The sequence below is a fragment of the Jaculus jaculus genome, chromosome 5, assembly GCF_020740685.1.
Source record: "Jaculus jaculus isolate mJacJac1 chromosome 5, mJacJac1.mat.Y.cur, whole genome shotgun sequence".
NCBI classification, from domain to species: domain Eukaryota; kingdom Metazoa; phylum Chordata; class Mammalia; order Rodentia; family Dipodidae; genus Jaculus; species Jaculus jaculus.
The window spans coordinates 175,946,316-175,958,424 of record NC_059106.1 but is presented as its reverse complement, the minus strand read 5'-3'; the positions used below and the strand labels follow the sequence as shown (position 1 = coordinate 175,958,424).

General features: G+C 39.0%; 1 protein-coding gene and 1 pseudogene across 1 annotated transcript in view; one reads left to right on the top strand and one right to left on the bottom strand.

Annotated features, from left to right (window-relative positions):
• Positions 1-12,109, top strand: part of Selenoi (selenoprotein I) — a 54,392-nt gene that overhangs the window by 15,548 nt on the left and 26,735 nt on the right. Inside the window, exons 2-4 of the mRNA XM_045150594.1 lie at positions 7,096-7,164; positions 8,744-8,852; positions 9,455-9,529. Coding sequence (XP_045006529.1) covers positions 7,096-7,164; positions 8,744-8,852; positions 9,455-9,529 — 253 coding nt within the window. The remainder of the gene's footprint in view (positions 1-7,095; positions 7,165-8,743; positions 8,853-9,454; positions 9,530-12,109) is intronic.
• On the bottom strand, positions 397-2,207 carry LOC105944828 (annotated as a pseudogene).

Here is a 12,109-nt window from a genome sequence, read left to right as displayed (position 1 = left end):
ATGCTGCAGCAGCATGTTGTACTGGGAGCATCACACTCCAGTTTAGACAAGCCAGTAGTTATCTAGGCTCACAGTACTGGTACAGCTATCTGAAGCTCTGCATTTGCAGCATGCCTGATTAGCAATGTCTACCATCGGGGGAGGAGCCTGTGTGGCACAGTGACTACTTTTCTGTGTTCTGGATCATACTTGCATACAATCAAAGGATAACACAAAATTGCAGAGACTTGCCTTTAAACTGTGCTTTCAAACAATACCAAACAAAATACAACAATTATGAGTACTTTTAGTTAAGTCACTCAATGATTTTTCAGTTACAGGCTATATGAAATAAAAGACTATGATTCCAATTAAGGAATGTTACCATTTCCCATAACCCACTTAAACATGAGGAAATTATGGTAACAATGATATATATGTTACTGGTGCAGGGACTTTAGAATTCCAGATGTAATAACCAGAAGAAATCAGTTTCCGGTTTGTACTTATTTTTGGTTTTCCTGATGCAAAAACTTGAACTGAATGCTGATCAGCATAACATCCAGTGAGTGTGTAATCCAGGATCCTGAAATGTAGCTTTACATAGGCTGTGCTTCCAGTACAGATCTGATCAAACGGCTGCTTGGTTATGGCCCTTCACTCCGAAAGTAACAGTTCCAGAAAGATTAATTTCCATTGATTTAGGGAACTTCTGGCTAATAATCCAGACCAATAAGCTTTTCTCTCGAAATACCTCAAGTTGGCCAAAAAAACTAGCTTTGCATTCCAAATGAGTGATTAGGCCTCTGTTGTAAAAAGGTATATGAGCGTCACAGAATTCAAGGTTATTTTTCACACTTACATGAAGTTTTAAATTAACCAATATTTTGAGCTGTACTTCTTTCATTTGATAAAAACCCAAAATTGGTGGGATAGGGACCTGGGAGGTGTAGTAGCATAAGTTGAATGACTCTAAAGGAGGAGTGAATGGAAATTTGTAAGGCCTACTAAATGCAGAATCATCCATTGTATCAAGGCTACTAGAAGTAGAATGGCAGAGTCAAGAGAAGTCAAACAAGGGTGAACTAGAATATCTTGAAGTAGAGATCCATTGGTGGGGAGGCTCAAGCTGATGGTAACGTGACTGTTCCAACCACTTGCCATGTATCTGCTATGTCCTGCTTATCGTACTGCATGGACTTTACCTTTTCAGTGATAGAGATAGAAATCTGTGGTTTTCTTTTGTATGTTCCAGCTTTCCAGGCTGGTTGTTTTTGTGGCTGAGTCACAGAAGCAAATCCAGCATTATCCAATGAATTCTGTAACTTAGCATCCAATAAAGTACCAAATGGACAAGCCTGCAGAAGCAGATCAGGCAACTGACTCAATTTTGTATTCAGCTCTGTGTCATTCTTTTGGCCTGAGTAAAGAAAATCTTGTATCCCAAAAAGAAATTCCAAGCCTTGTGAAATTCCACCAATGCTGATCAATGCTGGACGAGGGCACAGAGTTTGTTCAACCAGTGGAACACAAGCATATATATCATGCCATTCTTCAGAAAAGCCACAACGGGCCAGAGTTCTTCACCTTCTATAGAAAGCCCATAGACGGATATTTTATTGCTTCATGAACAGCTATCATGACTCTCCACAAAGACCTTATCATTATCCAATAATCTAAGTTCCAGGAGCAGTGCTTTAAGAAAGGGACCATCTTCAGGAACAGGTACGTAACTTACTCCATTGAAGACTTTGGATCACTTTTCAACAGTAGGAAATCATCTCAAAAAGTTCTACAAGGGCTGGAGAGATGGCTTAGCGGTTAAGCGCTTGCCTGTGAAGCCTAGGGACCCCGGTTCGAGGCTCGGTTCCCCAGGTCCCACGTTAGCCAGATGCACAAGGGGGCACACGCGTCTGGAGTTCGTTTGCAGTGGCTGGAAGCCCTGGCGCGCCCATTCTCTCTCTCTCCCTCTATCTGTCTTTCTGTGTCTGTCGCTCTCAAATAAAATAAATTAAAAAAAAAAAAAAAGTTCTACAAGTCCACACCCAGCATCAGGCAGAAAACTCGATGAGAGGTTCTTTACTGATTTTGTCTGTTTAGCTTTCTATAGGCTTTCTGTATCTGTATTAGCATCACTTTCCCTACTCGGGGGAAGCTTTCTTCTATGATGTTGTTGAAAATACCTGTTTGATCTCTTTGTAGTGTTCCGACTGTGTTGAAATTCCCATTCCTTCCTTCCTATTAATTTGTCTTTCTCTTGTTGGACTGTATTATTAGATATTCTGTCTTCTTCTTGATCCATTCTACTGGTGGGACTTTCTACAGGGTTTTCTATTTGACTTACTCTATTTTTCATTTCTAATATTTCTGACTGGTATTTCTTCATTATTTGTATACTCATGTCTTATATTGACCTCCTTATTTTATTAAGTTGGTTTCCTGTGTTCTCCTTCAGGAGTTTGTTTTCTTCTTCTTTTTTCTTTTTGTTTGTTTTTTCCAGGTAGGGTCTCACTCTAGCCCATGCTGACCTGGAATTCACTATGGAGTCTCAGGGTGGCCTTGAACTCACGGCAATCTTCCTACCTCTGCCTCCCTAGTGCTGGGATTAAAGGCATGCACCACCACGCCTGGCTTGTTTTATTATTTGATTTCTTTGAATATAGATATAATCATTTTTTATATCTTTGTCAGGCATTTCATCTAAAACAGTCTCACTGGGCTGGAGGGATGGTTTAGCGGTTAAGGGGTTTGCCTGCAAAGCCAAAGGACCCAGGTTCAGGTCCCCAGGACCCATGTTAGCCAGATGCATAAGGGGGCACATGTGTCTGGAGTTTGCTTGCAGTAGCTGGACGCCATGGTGCACCCATTCTCTCTATCTCTCTTTCTTTCTATGTTAAATAAATAAATATACATAAAATATTTTTAAAAAACAGTCTCACTGGTGGTCATTTCTGATGGATTTATAATTTTTGGTGGGATTGTATTGTCTTGATATTTCTGTGTTTCTTGTGGTATAATGTAGAGATTTTCACATCTTGAGTTAATTTGATGCTTGGGTTTTCTAATTATCTGCAGTGTTATCAGAGGTGTAAATCCAACTTTATATACCTTTAGGGTAGGAATTTAAGGTACAAAGTGTAACTCTTATACTCAGGGTCTGTTGAGTTTGCCTGCTTTTTGAGGATTCTAGTATGCTAGGTGGAGCAGTTTACTGGCAACTTCTGAAATTCAACTGAGCAATATACACATGCAGTCTAAACCAGCAGAGAGTTATTTATGCAAGAGTGGGGATTAAAACAGATAAACTAATAAATCCAGAGTCCCTAAGGGTGTGTGTTGCTCTGCACTCTTAATCCTGTCAACTGGAAGATTGAAATTTCTGTTCTGAAATGGATCCCAGATCAGCCTAGGTCTGAATCAGACCCTGCCCCCAATAACGACAGAAAAAAAAAAGACAAAGGCCCTGTAAATCAGGAAGCATCAAAGGCAGCAGTAGTCAACAGCAAAATACAGGTTACTTGAGAATGGTAAAGACAACCAAGAATATGTAACCCATAACCTGCCCTGAAATGGAGAGAGAGATTAGCATTTCCAGTGCATGTTTATGTACGTGCTTTTTTGGCAGTAGACCGTTACCTTTAGGGATAGCTTCTAATCTCACCAATGCTGAATGCCCACCTCGATTCCTCTGTGTTGCACTGTGGATCTGGTATTCTCATCAGCTGTGCTGGATGCCCTGTAGCGGGGGCTTAGTGAGTTTTCCAGTGGTTTGCTGTGGAGTTCTCCGGTGGTTTGCTGTGGCACTGACTGTTGGGGGATGGGAGAGTGCAAGATGCCTGGAGTTGCACCAGAGCTGCTCAGCTGGCCCTGCTATCTTGACCTTGTATGGAGGCTGATGCGAGTGGAAAATCCCCTCACCTGGTTTCTGCTGCTACAGTTTGGTGCTGGGCTGGCAGGGGTACTGTGGCAGCTGGATTCTGTCCGGTTTCTTCCTTTCTGGAAGATCTTGGTCTCTTCTACTTTTCTTCTGTGGTTAATAACTCATACACCTTCACTTCTCTCTCTCTCTCATAAATAAATAAAAAGAAACACAAATCTCATTCAAAAAGTCTGGAGAGGATAGAAAATTAGTTGACCCAAGCAAGATGTAAAAATGGCCTTACACTTATTTCAACCTCATGTTAGTATAGAGTAGGATGGCTTAGCTTAATGGTCTGTATAAGAGACGCCTGAGGACCCCAGATAATGGTGTAGGTGAGGTAAACATATATGATTTTTGTTGTCATGGGAAGTTAATATCTTGAGGAGCGTTCATTGCTGAAGGTAAAAATCTTATAGTTGTGGTTTCTTCCCACCCTCATGCCACTTAAAACCTTCCTTTCATCCTGAGTCAACCTTTATGTTGAATTAACAATAAATTAGGTTGTCTGTAATGGGTTCTTAAGTAGACTCTCCCAGGTCAACTATTTTTATAAAGCTTTATTAGAACAAGGCCATATTTATTTGTTCACATATTTTCAGTGACTGCTTTTCTTTTTGAATTCTAAGTGTTGATTTTTTTTTTTTTTTTTTTCGAGAGAGAGACCATTTGGCCTTCAAAGCTTAAAATAGCTGGGTGTAGTGGCGCACACCTTTAATCCCAACTCTCAGGCAGAGGTAGGAGGATCGCTGTGAGTTCAAGGCCACCCTGAGACTACATAGTGAATTCCAGGTCAGCCTGAGCTAGAGTGAGACCCTGCCTTGAAACACCCCCCCAAAAAAAATCTTAAAAGTATTTACTATTTGACCTTTTATAGAAAAAAGCCTTCCAGTTTTTGGTCTAGTGAAGTAAGATGCTAAAGAAGACTGAAACTGGCAAAGTAAGAACAGCAAAAGGGGTATGGAAACAGAGGAAGGAAAGATTTAGGTGTGACAGGAAGAATTGTCTCCAGTTGCCCGAAGGATTGTTATTTAGAAGAAAAACTAGGCCCTTCTCTGCTTACCTGTGTAGAAGAAAATGAAAACAGGGTAGAAGAAATAGGGTGTGATGGTGGAGGATTTGTTAGTATATGGAAAATTGTGAGGGGTTTTGTGGTGGTGGTGTTTCCCTGCCTTCCCCCAGGTAGTGTCTTGCTGTAGCCTAGGTTGACCTGGAAGTCACCATATAGTCTCAGGGTGGCCTCAGACTCATGGTGATCCTCCCACCTCTGCTCCCTGAGTGTTGGGATTAAAAACATGCACCACCATGCCCCATGGAAATTTTTTAAAAACATTTTATTTTTACTTATTTATTTATTAGAGAGAGAGAAAGAGGCATGATGATTGATAGATAGATAGATAGATAGATAGATAGATAGATAGATAGATAGATAGATAGGGAAAGAGAGGGAGAGAGGAGAAGAGAATGAATGGGTATGCCTGGGCCTCCAGGGGCTGCAAACAAACTACTGATACAATTGCCACCTTGTGCATCTGGCTTATGTGGATCCTGGAGAACTGAGCTGGGGTCCTTTGGTTTTGTAGGCACATGCCTACATCTCTCTAGCCTGAAAATTGTTTTAATCAGATTTGTTTTTATTTTTTTCTGGAAGTGGTAAGTTCTTTCCTTGCTGTTTTGTTTGGTTTTAGGTTGTCAGAGGCATTCGAAAAGAAAGATTACTCAGACCTCTTATAGTCTTGGGTCAGACCTGCAGTGAAGTATTAGGTTAGATAACCTGTGAGCACATGTGGCTTGAAAATTTTGCCTTGGGGATGATTCTCTAAAACTGTGGCTGAGGTCTTTGAGCATTTTTCCAGTGCCTTAGAGCATATAGAGCTGAGTAAGTAAAGATAGATGTTACTAGAATTAGTTACTGGTTTCAGGTTTTCTGAAGTGTGCCAAAATATCATTCCAGTGCAAATATAAGTACATTTAACAAGCATTAACAAATACTCTAAATCTAGTTTAGTACCTTTAAAAGTTTGTATTTCGAATGCTGGGTGTGGTGGCGCACACCTTTAATCCCATCACCCCGGAAGCAGAGGTAAGAGGATCACCATGAGTTCGATGCTACCCTGAGACTACATAGTGAATTCCAGGTCAGCCTGAACTAGAGTCAGACCCTACCTCAAAAAACCAAAGGAAGAAAAAGCTTATATTTTGTTTTTTGGTATTTTTTTCCCCACTCATACATGTAGATACTTTCTCCTGTTGGTTCAGAATACTGGTCAGATTTGCTTTGTTCATTGCAAGTGATATATGATCTTGGGGAATAGGTGTGTAAGACTAGAACACTGTTGTTTACAAATGTTTATTTGCTGTCTTGTCTATATTATCTTTCTTGCTATATTTGAGCTCATTAGCAATACATTATTGAATGTCAAATAACTCAAATCCTGGATAATAAACTGGCTCTTTTTTTTCTTTTTTTGATTTTTCGAGGTAGGGTCTCACTCTAGCTCAGGCTGACCTGGAATTCACTATGGAGTCTCAGGGTGGCCTCAAACTCACAGCTACCCTCCTACCCTCTGCTTCCTGAGTGCTGGGATTAAAGGCGTGCGCCACCATGCCCAGCTAAACTGGCTCTTTTGTACTTAATTGTATATTTCTTATTTTATTGTAGTCTTTTGACATACAGACTGACAGTTTAAGCTTCAGAATTTGAAAGGAGCCTTTTCACATTGAAAAACAATCCATTGAGAATTTTCTTGTAGATCTAATTTAAAATCATAGAAAGCTGCTGAATGAGACTCATTCACATTTGAATTAATAACATTGTACTTTGTGTACCTTATTAGATACTCACGTGATACATTAAATAGTTTTAATCTGAGAACTTCTTACAGCTTTTGTACTTGAAGTAGCTGGTGTGCTTGAAATGAGTGACTTTCAGGTTTGTTCTGGCCATAAAATAGGGTTCTGCTATTGTATTATTGGCTAACCTTGGAGTTGATCTTTAGATTTCCCTTGTGACCCTTCCCTCTTGTCATTAAAATAACATCTGACTGTGTTTAACAGTCTTACAATATTTATACTGTTACTCCATTTGTCTTATCCAGAGAAAAATCACAATTATTTTGTACTACTATTTCCATTTGAGAAATATTGTTCTATATGCTACTATGTGAAGATTAACTGAATATTTTATTTCTTAACAGTATAGTGCTTTGGATACCAACCCACTCTCTCTCTATATCATGCATCCATTTTGGAACACTATAGTGAAGGTAAGATAATAGGCATGTCCTTTTTAAATTTATTTATCTACACATGTGTATGTGTGTACGTGTGTACGTATGTGGGCACACCAGGGACTCCTGCCACTGCACACAAAGGCCTGATACTTGTGCCAGTTTTTTGTGTATAGCATATATGGATAGTTTCAGACTCGAACCTGAGCCAGCAGGCTCTGAAAGTGCCTGTCATCACTGAACCATTTTTCTCAGTCACATAGGCTTATACTTTTTTAGTAAGTTTCAAGTATTTAAACCTGTTTTAAGGAGTGTTATTAATGCAACCCTCTTTCTTCCTTACCATTTTAATTTTTTATCTGCTTTTTTGTGGGGAGGGTTCCAGGTAGGGACTTGATCTAGCCCAGGCTGACCTGGAATTCATGTGTAGTCTCAGGGTGTCCTCAAACTCATGGTGATCCTCCTACCTCCTCCTACCTTTGCCTTCCAAGCCACTTTGTGCTTCTGGCTTTACATGGGTACTTGGGAATCAAGTGCTGGGAGTAAAGGCATGTACCACCATGCCTAGCCTTTTTTTTTTTTTTTTTTTTTTTTGAGAGAGAAACAGCAAAAGAAAATGGGCACCCCAAGGGATCTTGCCACTTCAGGTTCCAGATACATGTTCCATTTTGTGCATCTGGCTTTATGTGGGTCTTGGGAAATTGAACCTAGGACATCAGGCTTTGCACACAAGTGCCTTTAACTGCTGAGCCATTAACTTTTATATGTACAATTTTCAAACATATAATAATATTTTGATTACAATTTTCTTCTTTACCTTCTGTGGCCTCCTTACTCTGTCAGGCCACCTTGCCGCCCCCTTCAGTCCACTGAATCCTATTTTGAGGCCTTTTTCTTTTCTTTGTTTTCCCACTGTTCATGTTAAAATGTTGATGGGTCCAATATTGTGCAGGTCTGGTGGAGGCAGTGACAGTTGCTGAGGGTTCATGAATGTAGCAGCCACTTCATGTCAAGAAGATAACATTCCAAAGTATTTTTCCCCATCCTCTGCCTCTTAACATTCTTTGCTGTCTCTTCCACAGTGTTCTTTGGCAATTCTCGTTTATTTTTCACTTTCTGCAGTTCTATAGGATTGAACCTAGAGCCTCATAAAAGCAAATGTTCTCCTATTTGAATTGTATATCTACCCTTCTTTTTGCTTTTTATTTTGAGACAGCGACTCACTGTTACTCTAGCTATCCTTGAATATGTCATCTTCCTGACTCAGCCTCCCTAGTAGTTGAGATTATAGCCTGTACTACCAGGCCCAGCTAACTCTCAGTTTATCAAGATAGGTAGAAATGCTACTCTACCCTTTGTCTTCCCTTATTTGTCTACCTTTTGGGTTATCTTGTTGTTGAAATGTAAATATGTATATTGAAAAATGTGGATTATACAATGTAGAGGACAAGAATAAGAAAGAAATGCTCATATCTATCAACTATAGTTCATACTTTACATATATAACTTGCTGCATATGTATTGGTAGGTTTTATTTATTACTTAAATTTGTATGTTGTAGTGTTTGTTGAATAGAGATTCCTTTAATTATTTTATGAATGTTTTGAAAACCTAGGTGTTTCCTACTTGGCTGGCTCCTAATCTTATAACCTTTTCTGGTTTTCTGCTGGTTGTATTCAATTTTCTACTTATGGCATACTTTGATCCTGATTTTTATGCTTCAGGTAAGAATATTATTTTAATACATAATTTTCAATGTCTGAATAGATAATAAGGTGTGGCTTATTAATTTCTGATTCTACTAAGATGCTTGTGCTTCTGAAAAGTTTTGGATTTTAGATACTATGCATGATGTCAGAATTGTATATATAAAAACTCAGTTGTTTTTACAATGTTCTATATGTTTCTACTGAGTTCTAGAAATGTAACTTGTGGATTGAATTTATATATACTATCTAAAGACAACTAGGTTTTAGCAAATAAGGCATAATTAGAACATGAGTATGACTAAGAATTCTCTAATCTATGTTTGCCTCCAACCTGTAGTCCTCTGTCATACCTCCCAACTTTTGGGATCACAGGTGTATACCACTATACCTGGCTTTGCATTCATTTTTAAAATTCTCAAAATTTTTCCTTATGGTTGCATAAGTAACTTTGAAGTACAGGTGAAGAACATGTTTGTTTAGCTTTCATTCATAACGTATTTATAAAGTACTTTAACCTCTGATTAACAAATAGCAGCATTTATCACAAGTAGTAAATGCTATGCTAAGAGCTACTGTACCAAAGACTGTATTAAAATCTTAGTTGGTTTTCTTTACAGCACCAGGTCACAAGCATGTACCTGATTGGGTTTGGATTGTTGTGGGCATCCTGAACTTTGTAGCCTACACTCTAGGTAAGAAACTGAAAAATAAATGAGCCAGGATAGCCATTCACTAAATTAACATTTTCTTTATTTATTTGCAAGCAAGGAGAGAGAGAGACTGGGTTTCCAGGGCTTATAGCCACTGCAAACAAACTCCAGATGTATGTGCCACTTTGTTCATCTAGCTTTTTATGGATAATGGGAAGACAGACTCTGGTCATTAGGCTTTGCAGGGAAGCACCTTAATCATTGAAACATCTCTCCAACCTAAATTTTACATTTTTGAATCTCTGAAAAATACTGTCATGTATAGTTAGGGATTCTCAGAATAAGTTAAGGAATAGCAAACAAATATTTGTATGCCAAAGCAGACCCACTGTTTATTTTTGCAAGGGAAATTTTATCAGAACACAGCCATGCTCATTTCTTGTTTTGCTTGTTTTGTTTTTTGTTTTATTTTGTTTGAGGTAGGGTCTCATTCCAGTACAGGCTGACCTGGACCTCACTCTAGTCCCAGGCTGGCCTCAAGCTCAACACAATCCTCCTACCTGTGCCCCCCAAGTGCTGGGATTAAAGGTGTGTACCACTATGTGTAGCATATGTTCATTCCTTTTTTCTTTTTTTAATTGACAACTTCTATAATTATAGACAATAAATGGTGGTAATTTCCTCCCTCCCCCACTTTCACCTTTGAAACTCTAGTCTCCATCATACCCCATTTCCCTCTCAATCAGTCTCTCTTCTATTTTGATGTCATCATCTTTTCCTCATATTATGATGGTCTTGTGTAGGTAGTGTCATATACTGTGAGGCCTTGGACATCCAAAACATTTTGTCTGGAAGAGCGCATTGTTAGTTGTCTTGCTGTTCCTTTGGCTCTCACATTCTTTCCACCACCTGTTTGCAATGGATCCTGAGTCTTGGAAAGTGTGATAGAGATGTTTCAGTGCTGAGCATTCCTCTGTCACTTCTTTTCAATATTATGCTACCTTCTGAGTCATCCCAAGGTCACTACCATCTTAAAAAAGAAGTGTCTCTAACCAAAACTGAAAGTACCATTAATATGGGTATGAACATTAAGAGAAGTAGTTACCAAGCAGTTTGGTGTGCATAGTATATACATTTAGCCAGACACCAGCAAACATTACACCCCTAGGGCTCATAACTTCCCCTGTCATAGGTTTTCAGTATTAGGCATGTAGTATTTCCTCCTGTGGAGTGGGCTTCAAGTCCAGTTGGAGAGCTGTTGGTTTCCCTCATAACAGACGTGCAACTATTGCACGTGTTGGCTCATTTGGCCTGGCTGGCCAAATTTAAGGCTTATAGTGTCCACTGTTGTTTATCTCCACTGGTGATTTCTCTCTCCCATGGAACTGCATGCAGTGTAGCTTTTTTCCAGCTTTCTATCAGCTGTTCTACACAGAGGAGGTTTTCAGTTCAGCTCCAGCGAGATTTCTCACTAGCCCAAGTATGTTGAGTCTTGACTTATTTATACCCTCTTAGATTTTGATTAGCCCTCCCCCCACCTTTCCTTTACTCAGTCTCTTCCCCTGATCTCACTTAGGCATTTCCACCCCCATTAGTCTATTCTTCTACTCACATATATACAATAGTCTCATCTTAAGTCTCCCCCTCCCTTTCTGTTTCCTTTATATCCCCTTCCTAGCTTACTGGCCACTGCTACTGAGTTTTATTCCAATTCACATACAAGTCCAAATATTTGTAGCTCGGATCTACATATGAGAGGGAACATGTGGCACTTGGCTTTCTGGGCCTGGGTTACCTTACTAAGTATAACCCTTTGCAGACCTATCCATTTCCTTGCAAGTTTCATAATTTCATTTTTCTTTACCTCTGAATAGAACTCCATTGTATAAATGTACCACATCTTCATTACCCATTCATTAATTGAGGGACATCTAGGCTGGTTCCATTTCCTAATTATTAGGAATAGAGTGGCAGTAAACATTCATGCCTTCCTATTAGTTTGTCCTTCTCTTTGTTGGACTGTGCTAGATCTGCCACCCGGTCTTCTAGTTTAGGTATTCTGTCCTCTCCTTGATCCATTCTACTGGTGAGACTTTCTATAGAGTTTTCTATTTGACTTACTCTGTTTTTCATTGCTAGTATTTTTGTTGTTTTTTTTTTTCATTGTTTATATTTTCTTAGTCATGTCTTCTATTGACCTCCTTATTTCATTAAGTTTGTGTCCTGCATTCTCTTGGGATGTCTTCAGGAGTTTTTTTTTCTTCTTTGATTCCTTTGATTTCTTTGAGTATAGTTATCATTTTTTAAAAACCTTTATCAGGCATTTCATCTAAGACAGTCTAACTGGGGGTCATATGTGATAGATTTATAATATTTGGTGGGATTGTATTGTTGTGATTTTTTTTGGTGTATGTTTCTTGTATTATAGAGATTTTTGCATCTTGAGTTAATTGGATGCTTGGATTTTCTAATTATTTGCAGTGTTATTAGCCATGTAAATCTCACTTTGTGTATCTTCAGTATAGGAGTTTAAGATGCCAGGTGTAGTTCTTACACTTCAAAAGAAATAGCAGAAGTGACTCTAGGTGTTGAGTTTGCCTGCTGTTCAAGTATTATAGTAGA